General features: G+C 46.7%; 1 protein-coding gene across 2 annotated transcripts in view; it reads right to left on the reverse strand.

The window, feature by feature from the left end:
• ARHGAP26 (Rho GTPase activating protein 26) overlaps positions 1-16,111 on the reverse strand; it is a 488,708-nt gene extending 472,597 nt beyond the window's left edge. For both annotated transcript variants that reach the window (XM_038739982.1, XM_038739983.1), the window contains exon 1: positions 15,958-16,111. In XM_038739982.1, coding sequence (XP_038595910.1) covers positions 15,958-16,111 — 154 coding nt within the window. The remainder of the gene's footprint in view (positions 1-15,957) is intronic.
• Positions 16,112-16,908: the final 797 nt, after the last annotated feature.

The raw sequence follows: 16,908 nt of genomic DNA on the forward strand, positions 1-16,908 counted from the left end.
TCAGCAGAAAGAGCACAGGCTTGGGAGCCAGAAGTCATGGGTTCTAATCCCTGCTCTGCCACTGGTCAGCTGTGTGACTTTGGGCAAGTCACTTAACTTCTCTGGGCCTCAGTTCCCTCATCTGTAAAATGGGGATTAAGACTGTAAGCCCCATGTGGGACAACCTGATCACCTTGTATCCCCCCAGTGCTCAGAACAGTGCTTTGCACATAATAAGCACTTAAATGCCATCATTATTATTATTATTAAGGGAAAGGGATTTAGAGGCAATAGGGAGAATGTGGGCAAAAGGTCAGTGGGAGGAGAGCCAAAAATGAGGGACACTGAGTAGGTTAGTTTAAGAAGAACCAAGAGTGCAAGATGGGGAAAAAAGGAACAATAGAAAGGATAAATAGGAGGAACAGAGCTAACTGAGGACATGAAAAGCCAACAAATAGCCTGGAGTTTCTGCATGATATGGAGAGAACTAAGAAGCCATGCGGTGTGGCGATATGTGTAAAGAAGGACATTTTAGAAAATGTCACTGATCCAGGCAGCAGAATGAAGTACAAACTGGACAGGTAAGAGACTGGAGACAGGGAGATGAGTGAGGAAGTTGACGCAGCAATCAAGCAGGTATGTGAAAAGTATCTAGGGCAGTAGAGTGGCCTCTGGATGGAGACGTAGGGTTGGATATGGGGAACCGTTATAGAGGATAAAAACAAAAAACAACAACAGGGTTTGGCCACAGACTGAATATGTAGGCTGAGAGGGGGGAGTCCACGGTAATGCCAAGGTTATAGGCTTGAAAGACATGAAAGTTTGCGGTGATTCATATTTTATTGAGTGCTCACTGTAATAAGAGCATGGGGGAGTACAATATAACAATAAACCAACCCATTCCTTGCCCACAACGAGACTGCAGTCTAGAGGAGGAGGTGATGTCAACAATGACAGAAAAGTTGAATGTAGGAGAGGATTTGGCAGGGAAGATGTGTACAGTTGTGGACATCCACAGAGAGGTGGGTGGGAGGAAACAAGGGACTGCAGAGAAAGAAAGGGGTCAGGGCTAGAGCTTCTTGAAGCATTTTGCTTTTTGTAATTGAACGGAATGCTGCCTGCTAGTTGTGGTATGATCTATTTAGAGTGGCAGTGGGTTTTGTGGAGAGACCAAAGATCGAAGGGCCAAGACCTGGGTTCTATTCCTGGCACTTAGGCTGACTAACTTGAAGGAGCCTCACAGAGCCTTCTAAGAGCCATCTGTATAGAGAATAATAATAATAATAATGGCATTTATTAAGCACTTACTATGTGCAAAGCACTGTTCCAAGTGCTGGGGTGGTAACAAGGTGATGATCAGGTTGTCCCACGGGGGCTCACAGTCTTCATCCCCATTTTACAGATGAGGTAACTGAGGTACAGAGTAGTTAAGTGACCTGCCCAAAGTCACACAGCTGACAATTGATGGAGTGGGATTTGAACCCATGACCTCTGACTCCAAAGCCCATGCTCTTTCCGCTGAGCCATGCTGTTTCTCTAACCTCTGTCAAATCTGTCATTGATTTATTTCTATTCCCGTCAGTCTCCCCCTCTGGACTGTCAACTCATGGTGGGCAGGGAATGGGTCTGTTGACTGTTCTACTGTCCTCTCCCAAGCACTTAGTCCAGTGCTCTGCACACAGTAAGGACTCAAAAGATAGGACTGTCAGAGTCCAACCTGATGAGCAGGCCTTGGAAGCCATGGGGATACCTCTTCCCTGTGGACAAGATGGGAGTTCTGTCGGCACCTGACTCAAAGTCCTGGCTCACAGCATCCGGGGCCCATGGCCCCAGCCCTGCCTGAGGAGTGGGGGGGATCCGAGGGGGCTGTTTCTTGGGCCCTGCTTCCTCCTGCAGCCCCTTATTGTCATTAATTATTATTATGGTATTTGTTACGTGCTTACTATGTGCAAGGCACTGTTCTAGGTGCTGGGGGTACATACAAGACAATCGAGTTGGACACAGCCCCTCTCCCACATACGGCTCCCATTCTTTATCCCCATGTTACAGATGAGGTCACTGAGGCCCAGAGAAGTGAAGCGACTTGCCCAAGGTCATGCAGCAGACAAGTGGCAAAGCCAGGATTAGAACCCATGACCTTTTGACTCCCAAGCCCGTGCTCTAGCCACTAGGCCATGCTACTTCCCCTACCTCCTCCAAGCTCTGCTGGATGCTGCACTGGGGTTTGAAAGTAAAGTATAAGACAAAAATATATTCATCATTTTCGTTACATATTACAGAGAACTTTGGTACATCTTAAGAGCCCACTGAATATTAGGGTTCTATAAATATGGGGACTTCCTCTGTGGGCATGCAATCAATCATATTTACTGAGCACCGACTGTGTGCAGAGCACTGGACTTAAGTGCTTGGGAAAGTGCAACACGACAGAGTTGGAAGGGATGTTCCCTGCCCACATGGAGCTTACAGTCTACAAGGGGAGACATAAGTTATTGTAAATAAATTACGGATATACTAAAGTACAAGAGATGCACATAAAGGCTGGGCTTGTCACTCTTTCACTTAAGCAAAGCAGGGGTGGGGTCTAAAGAGATGGACTATAAAGGAAACTCCTCTCTTGAAAACCTCTGTGGCTTGTGTTTACAATTGTATGATTAATCCGTTTAGCAAATATTTGACAATCGCTATTTGACAATCGAAACCGTTTGTAAATTAGAGGAACTGCCCAGTGCTTCAACCAGACCCTTAACAAAAGAACTGAAAACATAATTTAACAGTCAACTCAATCACACAGGCATCCTCCTTAATGGCTCTCACTCTCAGCATAACTACTACTACTCAGAAGACTATTTGTATTGTCTTATTTATGTAGTTGGTCCCACGGAGAACTCCAATAGCTGTCACAGAACCTTTATTTTTCCGATTTCTTTAAATTGTATTTAAGTGCTTACTATGTGTCAAACACTCTTCTAAGCACTGGGGTAGATACAAGTTTATTTGTTAAGTGCTTACTATGTGTCAAACACTGTTCTAAGCATTGGGGTGGATTCATTCATTCATTCAGTCATATTTATTGAGCGCTTACTGTGTGCAGAGCACTGTGCTAAGCACTTGGGAAGTACAATTTGGCAACATATAGAGATGGTCCCTGCCCAACAGTGGGCTCACAGTCTAGAAGGGGGAGACAGAGAACAAAACAAAACATATTAACAGAATAAAATAGATAGAATAAATATGTACAAGTAAAATAAATAGAGTAATAAATATGCACAAACATATATACATATATACAGGTGCTGTGGGGAAGGTAAGGAGGTAAGGCGGGGGGATGGAGATGGGGAGGAGGGGGAGAGGAAGGAGGGGGCTCAGTCTGGGAAGGCCTCCTAGAGGAGGTGAGCTCTCAGTAGGGCCTTGAAGGGAGGAAGAGAGCTAGCTTGGCGGATGTGGGGAGGGAGGGCATCCCAGGCCAGGGAGAGGACGTGGGCCGGGGGTCGACGGCGGGACAGGCGAGAACAAGGCAAGGTGAGGAGATTAGCGGCAGAGGATACAAGTTTATCAGGTGACAAATTGATTTTCAAATCAATCCATCGATGGTATTTATTGAGTACTTTCTATAATAAAAATTGTCATATTTGTTAAGTGCTTTCAATGTGCCAGGCACTGTAGTAAGCACTAGAGTGGATACAAGCAAATTGGGTTGGACACAGTCCCTGTCCCACATGGGGCTCACAGTCTCAATCACCATTTTATAGAAGAGGTAACTTAGGCCGAGAGAAGTAAAGTGACTTGCCCAAGGTCACACAGCAGAGAAGTGGCAGAGCCAGGATTAGTAACCATGACCTTCTGACTCCCAAGTCCCTGCTCTATTCACTGACGCCTGTTAACTTGTTTTGATGTCTGTCTCCCCACTTATAGACTGTGAGCCCATTGTGGGCAGGGATTGTCTCTGCTGCTGAACTGCACTTTCCAAACGCTTAGTACAGTGCTCTGCACACAGTAAGCGCTCAATAAATATGATTGAATGAATACATCATGCTGCTCACTTTGTGCAGAGCACTATACTAAACACTTCAGAAGGAATAACAGAACAGAGTAGGTGGACACCTTCCCTGCCCACAGCGAACTTGCAAATAAAAGTACATATATATATATGCCCCTGGGGTGAAACATCCCTATATTTAACAATTGAAGCAATCAATGAAGAGACAGAGAGAGGCACTGCGAGTCTTCTTCAAGTGAGTCAGCGTAAGCACCAGGAATAGAACCCAGGTCTCAGCCTCAGTTCTCTGTTCTCTCCACAAAAACTCACTGCCACTCTAAATAGAACTCACCACAACCAGCAGGCAGCATTCAGTCCTACCCCAAAAAGCAAAACTATCACCATACAAGGCCAGAGCACATTTCCCTCTTGGTGGTTCCTCTCAATGTTTGGAGGTCCAAGACGTCACACATTTTAAACCCGCTCCATCCTATAACCTTAGATATACTTTCGGGTCCCCAGCTCAGGAGGAAATGGTGCTGGGAGAAAGGCCCATCGATGACACGTTTTTCTCTCCAGAGTGGAAAAAAAAATCTAAACGTCTGTAGCTTTATTGCCAGGAAGTCTAATAACTTTGTTCCTACAGCTGTGAGATTAGGAGAATGGTGGTTGCCTTGGAGAAGTGGGAGATGACAGAGATATTGGTAGCACTAATAGCCAAAAATGCAAAAGGATGAGCACAAACATCTGCATCTTTCGAAAAGGCAAGTTAGCATAAACTATTAATCACTCAGCAGTACAAGAAGAACGGAGCAAGGCTTCATCCTGCAACTCTTTCAGGTTGGTGGGGCGAGGGGGAATGTCCGAATTTGTCGAGGATCAATAATTGACTGAAAGCTCCTCCTCTGGACTGTAAGCTCCTATGTAAGCAGGGAAAATGCCTATCAAAAATCTGTTATATTATACTCTCCCAAGTGCTCTGCACACTGTAAGCGCTCAATAAATAGCATTAACAAGACTATTTTTAGAGGGCCTCACAGGAACATGGACTCCAAAGTTAGCGCTCAAATACCACTGATTAACAAGATTACGTCTAAAGGGCCTCAACGGGAACATGAACTCCACTGCTTTAGAGCAAAGTAGTTTCTTCCCAGCACTCTGCCTTCTCGAAACACAAGTCAAAGACTTTGTACTTAAAGCAGACTTCCAGGATAGCACTACCTTCTAAGCCTCACTGACAAAACTGACAAGTACGATAATGTTAGCCCAATATAGCCAGCCACCTACTATGCAACGGACAGGCAAAGAAAGATTCTTGAATTGAGAAAGGCTATTTCTGAGTCACCTTTAAAAGGGGCACTGACCCAACTCCAGAAACCAAGGTTTGAGAAACAGAGTTCATTTTGTTTATAACTGATCTGAAAGAGAAACAATTACAGAAGACACTCAAAAAACCTAAAAATCAGCAGCTCACCCTTCTCTATGAGCTTCAATGGATCCTGATCCATTCATTCATTCGATCATTTTACTAAGTGCTTATTGTGTGCAGAGCACTGTACTAAGCACTTGGGAAAATACAATACAACAACAGATGGTGAGAAGCAGTGTGGCTCAATGGAAAGAGCACGGGCTTTGGAGTCAGACGTCGTGGGTTCAAACCCCGGCTCCACCAGTTGTCAGCTGTGTGACTTTGGGCAAGTCACAACTTCTCTGGGCCTCAGTTCCCTCATCTGTAAATTGGGGATTAAGACTGTGAGCCCCCCGTGGGACAACCTGATCACCTTGTAACCTCCCCAGCACTTAGAACAGTGCTTTGCACATAGTAAGAGCTTAATAAATGCCATTATTATTATTATTATTTTACTGCTTAACAAATGCCATCATTATTATTATTATTATTTCCTGCCCACAAGAAGCTCACAGTCAGGGAGGGGGCAGGAGGAGGGCAGACATCAATACAAATTGGCTATTTGTTCTATGGCAGCCTGATAACCAATTTTCCAAATGCTTCCTGGAGGGAAAACAAATGGAGAAAGGCAACAAGCATGGCCTGGACAGGGAAAAGTCATTCCAACAGAGCAGACTGCAATTTCCAGCTTCCAAGAGGCCATTAAGAACAAATTAAATTTTGGAAGGTGAAGCGTGGTAAATGGTTTAAATGGATAACTACCCCTCAACTCTGCCTTTGCACAAATAGCCTACCAATGAGATAATCAATCAATGGTATCTATTGAGCCCTTACTGTGAACAGAGCACTGTACTAAGCGCAAGGGAGAGTACATTACATTAAAGTTGGTAGACACAATCTCTGCCCTCAAGGACCTTCCAGTCTCCCCTGGCCTCACCCACCAGTAGTTGATCATAATAATAACAACGATGGTATTTGTTAAGCCCTCACTATGTGCCAAGCACTGTTCTAAGCACTGGGGTGGATATGAGGTAATCAGGTTGTCCCACATGGGGCTCGCAGACTTAATCCCCATTTTAAAGATGAGGTAACTGAGGCACAGAGAAGTTAAGTGACTTGCCCAAGGTCTCATAGCAGACAAGTGGTGGAGCCAGAATTAGAACCCATGACCTTCTGATTCCCAGGATCATGCTCTATCCACTACCCCATGCTGCTCCATGTACATGTACAGAAGTTGTTGATGTACAACAACTCCTGCCTTGAGGAAAAAATACAAGCTGAAGCTCTCTTTCACCTCTTCCTCTGAAACTGAGAAGTTGTATTGTTAACTCCTTTCTCCTGAAGATGACAAAGTCAACTGACCCAACTCCTACACTCCTCTCCTGGGACAGATAACAAGGTTTGTTACTGACTGCCAAGATCACATCAGGTCATCAAAAGAGAAATCAATAAATTCCAACACACCTGATTCGAACCAGTGTCTTGGATTTAGAGCCATTTCTAATACACACACACACACACACCACCGCCCCTCCCCCCATTTTCACAATCTAAACCTCAGCTGACAGCTCAAGGACACTAAGAATGCTCAGCAACATGACGGAGTCAGGGAAAAATGGAAAATTGTCTCTAATAAAGGTTAAAGCACTTAGCTTATAAACAACTTGGAAGATTGTTCTACCTTTTATTTCGACTGTGAACTCCATGTGGGACAGGAACTGTGTTCAACATAATTAAGCTGTATCTACCCTAGCAACAGTGCTTGACATATAGTAATTGTTTAACAAATACCATAAAAAAGGGCCAGAGTTCATGTCTTTTACCTCTATTATATTCTTGCAAGTGCTTATTATGAGCCCAGGCTTATTATGACCCCAGGCAATGCCCAATAGATCATTAGAGTCAAAACTACAGATCATATGATTCCAGAGAAGGCTTAATGGAAGGAGCACAGGCCCATGAGTCAGAGAACCTGGGTTCTAATCCCGACTCTCTCACGTGTCTGCTGTGTGATCATGGGCAAGTCACCTCACTTCTCTGGACCTCAGTTTCCTCATCTGTAAAATAGGCATTCAATCCCTGTTTTCCTTCTTGCTTAGACCGTAAGCCCCATGTGGGACAGGGACTGTACCACGTAATTATCTTGTATCGACCCCAGAAATTAATATTCATTCATTCAATCGCATTTATTGAGCACTTACTGTGTGCACAGCACTATACTAAGCACTTGGGAAAGTGTAACACAACAACAAACACTGACATTCCCTGCCCACAACAAGCTCACAGTCTCAGTGGGGGAGGCAGGCATCAATACAAATAAATAAAATTACAGATACATAAGTGCTTTGGGGCTGGGAGAGGGGAAGAGCAAAGGGAGAAAGTCAGGGCAATGCAGAAGGGAGTGGGAGATGAGGAAAAGTAGGGCTTAGTCTGGGAAGGCCTCTTGGAGGAGATGTGCCTTCAATAAGGCTTTGTAGCGGGGGAGAGTGGTTGTCTGTCAGATTAGAGGAGGGAGGGCATTACAGTGGCAGCGAGTAAGTGCATAACAAATACCACAAGCATTACTATTAAGACAATAAATGGGTAAATGTTGTTATGTCATGCCACTTTAGACAGTTTTCAGCTTGCAATCCAGTTTGGAACCTCTCAACTTGAGCGCCCTGAAGACGACAACCCCACCTTCATATTTTATCTCAGTGCTCTTCCTCTGGGGATCCTGCCCACCTGATAACCAGTGTCCAGGGGGCATCTTAATCACCCCTGTCTGACACCCAAGGAAACAGCTACCAAGGAAAAGAAAAAAAAAAACCCTAAGCTCATTCTACACCCTTATTCCCCTCCCTTCCCAAAAACTTGTCTACTGTGAGCCTTGTATGAGATGGGGACAGTGTGTCAGATCTGCTAAATATTGCTACCCCAGCACTTTGTTAACCATTTACTATTTGCCAACCACTGAACTAATTCCACAGTTTTTTATCATTATTTTATCCCCACCCCAAAACCGTGATTCACCCACAAGGGTCCGTCTTCAGCTCTTTTAATTGTTTGGATCTGCTCTAGAGGAGGTCAGGAAGGATCCCAAGACCCTTTCCCTGAAATAGACATCTAGTTCCAATTTTATTGTTAAGTCCTAGAATCACCTCAGTCACTTCAGCGTTCTCTACACTAGGGATAATCAATCAGGCAGTGGTTTTTAATTGAGTGATTACTGGGTGCAGCACACAAGTGCTTGGAAGTGTATACTAGAGTAAATACACAGTCTCCACTCTCAAAGAGCTTACAATCTAGTGGGAAAGACCAAAATTAAAATAAATTACACCTAGGGGAAGCAATAGAGTATAAGGCGAAGCAGCATTAAGAGCACAGGCTTGGAAGTCAGAAGATCTGAGTGCTAATCCCAGCTCTGCCACTTGCCTCATCTGAGACCATGGGCATATCATTTAACTTCTCTGTGCCTCAGTTTCCTCACCTGAAAAATGGGGACTAAATAATAATAATGGAATTTGTTAAGCACTTACTATGTGCAAAGCACTGTTCTAAGCGCTGGGGAGGATACAAGGTGATCAGATTGTCCCACGTGGGTCTCACAGTCTTCATCCCCATTTTACAGATGAGGTAACTGAGGCACAGAGAAGTTAAGTGACTTGCCCAAAGTCACACAGCTGACAATTGGCAGAGCCGGGATTTGAACCCGTGACCTCTGGCTCCCAAGCCTACTTAGACTGTGGGACACCGACAGTGTCCAATCTGATTATTTTATATCTACTCTAGCCCTTAGTACCGTGCTTGGCACACAATATGCCCTTATTTACCACAGTTATAATCATTAAGCTATGGAGATAAGTGTTATACAAGTGAGTGGGCAGGATGGGTACCAAAGTACTTGGGTAGGGATTCAAGTGTACAGGTGACACAGTAGGGAAGGAAAACAGGATGGGTGAGATAAAGTAGTCAGGGAAGACTTCGTGAAGGAGATGTCACTTCTGTCTTCATAATATTATTAAAATTTGCCCTTTCTTCTCCATCCAAACTGCTACCACACTGATATAATAATAATGGCATTTATTAAGCACTTACTATGTGCAAAGCACTGTTCTAAGCACTGGGGAGTTTACAAGGTGATCAGGTTGTCCTACATGAGGCTCACAGTCTTAAGCCCCATTTTCCAGACGAGGTAACTGAGGCCCAGAGAAGTTAAGTGACTTGCCCAAAGTCCCACAGCTGACAAGTGGCGGAGCTGGGATTTGAACTGATGATCTCTGACTCCAAAGTCCATGCTCTTTCCACTGAGCCACACTGCTTCCCTGATCCAAGTACTTGTCCTATCCCACTCTGACTGCTGTATCTACCTTCTCAATGACCTCTTAGCCCCATTTCTCTCCCTTCCAGTCCACACTTCACTCTGCTAAATGGATCATTTTCCTAAAAAAGTTCAGTCCACGTCTCCCACTCCTCAAGAATGGTCCCCTCCTTCCTCTCCCCCTCCTCATCCCCCTGCCTTACCTCCTTCCCCTGCCCACAGCACCTATATATATATATGTATATATGTTTGTACGTATTTATTACTCTATTTTATTTGTACATATTTATTCTATTTATTTTATTTTGTTAATATGTTTTGTTTTGTTGTCTGTCTCCCCCTTCTAGACTGTGAGCCCACTGTTGGGTAGTGACCGTCTGTATATGTTGCCAACTTGTATTTCCCAAGCGCTTAGTACAGTGCTCTGCACAAAGTAAGCGCTCAGTAAATACTGAATGAATGAATGAATGAATCCAATGGTTGTCCACCCACCTCTACACAGACACATCTTACCAATGGCTTTAAAGCACTGTCAGTTCACTCCCTCCTACCTCACCTCACTGAGCTCCCACTACAGCCCAGCCCACACACTTTGCTCCTTCAGTGCCAGCTTACTCACAGTGCTCCAATCTCTTCTATCTCGCCACTGTCCCCTTTCCCACATCCCCTAGCCTTGAACTCCCTTCCCCTCCATGTATGCCAGACAACCATTCTCTCTACCTTCAAAGCATCATTAAGGTCACATTTCCTCCAAGAGGCCTTCCCCAATTAAGCCTTTTTTATGGTATTTGTTAAATGCTTACTATGTGCCCAACGCTGTACTACCTGCTGGGGTAGATATAAGCGAATCAGGTTGGACACAGTCCATGTCCTACATGGGGCTCACATCCTTAATCCCCATTTTACAGATGAGGTAATCGAAGGACAGAGGAATGACTTGCCCAAGGTCACACAGCAAACAGGTGGAGGAGCTGGGATTAGAACCCAGGTCCTCCTGACTCCCATGCCCATGCTTCTCAGCGTGATCTCTTTCCCCCAGCTCCCTCTTCCTTCCATGTCAGCGTGGCTCAGTGGAAAGAGCACGGGCTTGGGAGTCAGAGGTCATCGGTTCTAATCCTGGCTCCGCCACTTGTCAGCTGCGTGACTTTGGGCAAGTCACTTAACTTCTCTGTGCCTCAGTTCCCTCATCTGTAAAATAGGGATTAATACTGTGAGCCCCACGTGGGACAACCTGATCACCTTGTATCACCCCAGCACTTAGAATATGCTTTGTACATAGTAAGCGCTTAACAAATGCCATTATTATTATTGTTATTATCTATGCATATAGACTTGTGACCTTTGGGTATTTGATATTCATCCCACCCTCAACCCCACAGCACTTATGTACACATCTTTAAACTATATACATTATAAAGTATTTATTAAATATCTGCCTCCCCCTCGAAACTATAAGCTCATTGTGGGGATTGAATATGTCTGCCAACTCTGTTGTATTGTACTGTCCAAAACACTTACTACAGTGCTCTGCACATAGTAAATACTCAGATATGATTGATTGATATATGGCTTTAGTAGGGCTCTGAAGTATTGGTCTGTCAGATGGGAAGTGGAAAAGAGTTTCAGACAGGGTGGGAGTAATCAAGGGGTCGATGTAGAAAGAGGAGAGCAAGGCACAGAGGAGAGCAAGGCACAGTGAGCTGGTTTGTATTAGAGGAACAAAAAAAAAAATCTAGGGCTTCTGGGATTTGGAAGAGATTCACTGGGCCATCCTGAAGCTAAGTTAGAGCTGGACACGGAGGCGGAGAGGAAAGGGGAGAGAATGTCCATTCTCTTCACTTCTTTCTATTCTTAGTCACCCTTCAGCTGCCAGAAGCCTGTCCCTCTCTTTGCCTGGCTCACTCGATGCTCTAAAAACAGATGCCAAGGCTCTTTCATTCCACCATATGGGACTTCTCAGAAATTTGGCATACAAATACTTGAGGGTGTAAATACCCTGGGGGATTCCACTCTGTTAAGCCTTCATCTAATCAGGTCCGGCTCCCTGCTCTTTGCCGGTTCCTCCTGGCTTAGCAATAACAGGTTCGACCCTTCGGATCCCACAACAAACAGGCAACAACTGGAGTCCCCAAGATTTACAGCCCATTTTGGTGAAATTATCCTATCCCTCTTCCCAAATAAAGTATCATAATAACTAAAAAAAGGATAAAGTTGCTACTACATTTAAAAACAAATGCTAATCCTTTCACAATATTTGCTCCAAGTGACTTGAACTAGAGACTCTCTGGCTAGGGCAAAAGCCACGGCAAAGTCACAAACAGGGCACACATTTCTCTAGTGGACAAAGAGCCTTCACTATCACAAAAGAGGTGCAAAAAGTTATCAGGAAGAGAGTAAACTTTCCCACTGTCTCCAAATCAAGGCGGTGGTACACTCAGACCCACTGGGATTTCAGGGAGAGACAGGGACAGAGCCAGAGAAATGCGGAACCTATTTTTAAACCTTCAAACACTTTAGAGAAGAGGAACACTCTGTCTGATTCCAGTACTCCCACCAGTAACACCTTCTGCTGCACCGCAGTGTCAGAACCTGAAACCAACTTTACGGAGCGTGTCTTGTTTCACTGATTACCTCACCTGCAACTACTCTGGAGGCAAAAGCAGACCGGAAAGGAGAACTGCCACCCCTACTGTCCCACAGGCCAGTTTCTGTGCCTCTGGTGGAAGGAGTGGAATAATAATGATAATGATGATAATAATAATAATAATAATAATGTTATTAAGCGCTTACTATGTGTTAAGCACTGCTCTAAGCGATGGAGCAGATACATGGTCATCAGGTTGACCCACGTGGGGCTCACAGTCTTCATCCCCATTTTACTGATGAGATAAATGAGGCACAGAGAAGTTAAGTGACTTTCCCAAGGTCACACAGCTGACAAGTGCCAGAGGTGGGATTAGAACCCATGTCCTCTGACTCCCAGTGGCCAAGCTGTCCCCAAGAAAGAAAAACAAACCCAACCCATATTTTCCCAAACGCATAAAATAAACACACAGGCCACAAACCCTGCTTCAGAGTGCATGGTGACTCCAGCCGAGGGGCACAAACATTTTGAAGTGGCTGCAACAAGGTGGGTGAAATGCAGATCAAATGATGGAACCAAGAGGAATGACTTGCAGGCGATCCCCCCCTCCACCATAGTGGGCTACATTGTACCACTCACTTCTGCACTGTTTCTTCATTTGGTTGTATTTATGAAGCACTTACTGGGTGCAGAGCACTGTACTAAGCGCTTGGGAGGGTACAATCTAACAATAAACAGACACATTCCGGGCCCACAAGGAGTTTACAATCTAGAGGAGGGGAGAAGACATCAATACAAATAAATAAATTACAGATATGCACATAAGACTGTGAGCTCCTTGTGGGCAAGGGAATATGCTTGATTCATTCGATCGTATTTACTGAGCGCTTATTGGGTGCAGAGCACTGTACTAAGAGCTTGGGAGGGTGCAATCCAACAATAAACAGACACATTCCCAGCCCAGTTTACAGTCTACAGAGGGGGAAGACAGACAACAATACAAATAAATAAATTACAGATATGCATACAAGACTATGAGCTCCTTGTGGGCAGGGAATGTGTTGGATGTTGCATTGTATTCTCCCAAGCGCTTAGTACAGTTCTTTGCAGCCAATGAGCACTCAATTTGATTAAATTAATGAATTAATAACTGTTGTTCTGGAACTGATGATCTTCCCGCCACTAACACTTGTGCACCACATACACCCGCCCACATCCCCCACGTAGCGTGTCCGTTTTCAAACTGCGGGAGAAAGCGTGGGTAAACATGGAATGGAAACGGTTCTTTCCCATGGTGTGTTTTCCGCATCTCCCTGAAAGCCCTCTCCCCACCCCACCCCACCCCCGGCCTTTTTTTCCCTGCTTCCTGCCTCGTGCCACAACATTCCAGGTTGGGAATTCCAGGGAGGGGGATGGACAACGCCTGCAGCTTTGAACACCTGGGTCCCCCTCACCCCCTAGCCCATTTTTAGGCAGCATGGTTTAGTGAAAAAAAGTCCAGGCTTGGGAGTAAGAGAACGTGGGTTCTAAATCCAACACCGCACCTTGTCTGCCGTGCAAACTTGGGCAAGCCACTTCACTTCTCTGGGCCTCAGGTCGCTCATCGGGAAAATGGGGATGAAGACTGAGCCCCACGTGGGACAACCTGACTACCTTGTATCCATCCAAGTGCTCAGAACATTGCTTGGTACATAGGAAGAGCTTAACACCATCATTATTATTATTAATCATATTTATGGAGCACTTCCTCTGGGATAAACACTGAACAGTGCTTAGTAAGTGCTTAATACCATAATTATTATTATTAATGGCATTTAAGGAGTACCTCCTGTATGCCAAGCACTGAACAGTGAATACTGAACAGTGCTTGGCACATAGTAAGCGCTTACCAAATATAATAAAAATTATTGTTATAATCGAATTTATTGAGCACTTCCTGTGTGCCAAGCACTGAACAGTGAATACTAAACAGTGCTTGGCACACAGGAAGCGCTTAACAAATATCATCATTATTATTACTAATCAAATTTATCGAGCACTTCCAGTGTGCCAAGCACTAAACAGCGCAGGGCACACAGTAAGTGCTTAACAAGTACCATAGCTATCATTATTATTATTAATCCTGCATATTGAGCACTCCCAGTGTGCCAAGCACTGCACTAAGCATTTGGGAGAGTGCTCCACGGCATCTCTGGCCCATTCCCAGCCCCACGACGAGCTCGCACCCTGAAGGCCCTTCTATACTGAGCCCGTTGTGGGCAGAGACGTTCTCTGTTACCTAATTGTCCTTTCCAAGCGCTTAGTACAGCGCTCTACACACAGTATATGCCCCTTCTAGACTGTGAGCCCGTTAATAATGACATTTATTAAACGCTTACTATGTGCAAAGCACTGTTCTAAGCTCCGGGGAGGTTACAAGGTGATCCGGTTGTCCCATGGGGGGCTCACAGTCTTCATCCCCATTTTCCAGATGAGGGAACTGAGGCACAGAGAAGTGAAGTGACTTGCCCAAAGTCACACAGCTGGCAATTGGCGGAGCCGGGATTTGAACCCATGACCTCTGACTCCAAAGCCCAGGCTCTTTCCACTGAGCCACGCTGCTTCTGCTACCCGTTGTTGGGTAGGGATTGTCTCTGTTGCCCAACTGTCCTTTCCAAGCGTTTAGCACAGTGCTCTGCACACAGTAAGCCTCTTCTAGACTGTGAGCCAGTTGTTGGGTAGGGATTGTCTCTGTTGCTGAACTGTTCTTTCCAAGCGCTTAGCACAGTGCTCTGCACACAGTAAGCCCCTTCTACACTGTGAGCCTGTTGTTGGGTAGGGATTGTCACCGAATTGTTCTTTCCAAGCGCTCAGCACAGTGCTCTGCTCACTGTATATGCCCCTTCTAGCCTGTGAGCCTGTTGTTGGGTAGGGATTGTCTCCGTTGCCCAACTGTCCTTTCCAAGCGCTTAGCACAGTGCTCTGCACACGGTAAGCCCTTCTACACCGTGAGCCTGTTGTTGGGTAGGGATTGTCACCGAATTGTTCTTTCCAAGCGCTCAGCGCAGTGCTCTGCTCACTGTATATGCCCCTTCTAGCCTGTGAGCCCGTTGTTGGGTAGGGATTGTCTCCGTTGCCCAACTGTCCTTTCCAAGCGCTTAGCACAGTGCTCTGCACACGGTAAGCCCCTTCTACACTGTGAGCCTGTTGTTGGGTAGGGATTGTCTCCGTTGCCCAACTGTCCTTTCCAAGCGCTTAGCACAGTGCTCTGCACACGGTAAGTCCCTTCTACACTGTGAGCCTGTTGTTGGGTAGGGATTGTCACCGAATTGTTCTTTCCAAGCGCTTAGCACAGTGCTCTGCACACGGTAAGCCCCTTCTAGCCTGTGACTGTATATGCCCCTTCTAGCCTGTGAGCCCGTTGTTGGGTAGGGATTGTCTCTGTTGCCCAACTGTCCTTTCCAAGCGCTTAGCACAGTGCTCTGCACACGGTAAGCCCTTCTACACCGTGAGCCTGTTGTTGGGTAGGGATTGTCACCGAATTGTTCTTTCCAAGCGCTCAGCGCAGTGCTCTGCTCACTGTATATGCCCCTTCTAGCCTGTGAGCCCGTTGTTGGGTAGGGATTGTCTCTGTTGCTCAACCGTCCTTTCCAAGCGCCTAGTACAGTGCCCTGCTCACTAAAGACGCCGGGATGAATGCCCGGAGGGAGGGAAAGCCGGCCACTCACTCTTCAGCGCGACGATGAGGGTTTTCCCATCCTTGATCAGCTCCTTGATGAACTTGTTGGTCTTGTCCAGCTCGGCTTCGTGGGACTTGAGCGTCTCCCGAAACTGGGGGCTGTCCAGGCAGCAGTCGCTGAACTCCAGGGCGGGGAGCCCCATGGCGCCCCCCACCCAACCCGGGGGGATGGGGGGGGTCCCTGCCTACTGTCTGGACGCCCCTATTCTGCACCCAGCCCGCGCAGCTGCGTGCAAGGGGAGCGTCGGGGGAGCGATCTCCGCAGCCCTCGCTGCAAAGAGCCCGGGAGGGGGCGAGCTCGGAGGGTAAGGGGCGAGGGCGGCCTGGAGGAGGAGGAGGAGGAAGCGGGCGTCTACGATCCGCTCATGTCGAGGGGCGCTCACTGCAGAGCCCCCCGTGCAACCACTGCTGCTACTGCTGCGCCGCGGGCCCGCGCACTGCAGCCACCCCCGCGGAGGAGCCTACCGAACCTGCTGCCCGTGAGCGCACTCCACGGCGGCCAATCGGAGGGCTCCGTCCTCCCAGGACCCGCCCACAAGGGGGCGGAGCTTCGCTGCCCGCTGGGCTCGTGGACCCCCCCGCACCCCCCGCGGGGACTTCGGCACGTGAGGGCCAATCAGCGGCGGCACGAGGGGAGAGGGGGCGTGGCCACGGGAGTGGGCGTGGGCGTGGTTAGGGGCGTTGCTAGGGGGCGTTGCTAGGGGTCGTGGCCACACGCTGTCGCCGTTTGGCGGGTCCGGGTGGCTCCGCTTCCTCCCTTAGTGTCGCGGTGGCGGTGTCAAGGCTCCCCTTGGCCAGGCGATGGGGGTTTCATTCATTCAATCGTATTTATTGAGCGCCTACTGTGTGCAGAGCACTGGACTAAGCGCTTGGGAAGTAGAGAAGCATTCATTCATTCAATTGTATTTATTGAGCACCTGCTGTGTGCTGAGCACTGGAC

The sequence above is a fragment of the Tachyglossus aculeatus genome, chromosome X1 (assembly GCF_015852505.1).
Source record: "Tachyglossus aculeatus isolate mTacAcu1 chromosome X1, mTacAcu1.pri, whole genome shotgun sequence".
Lineage (NCBI taxonomy): Eukaryota > Metazoa > Chordata > Mammalia > Monotremata > Tachyglossidae > Tachyglossus > Tachyglossus aculeatus.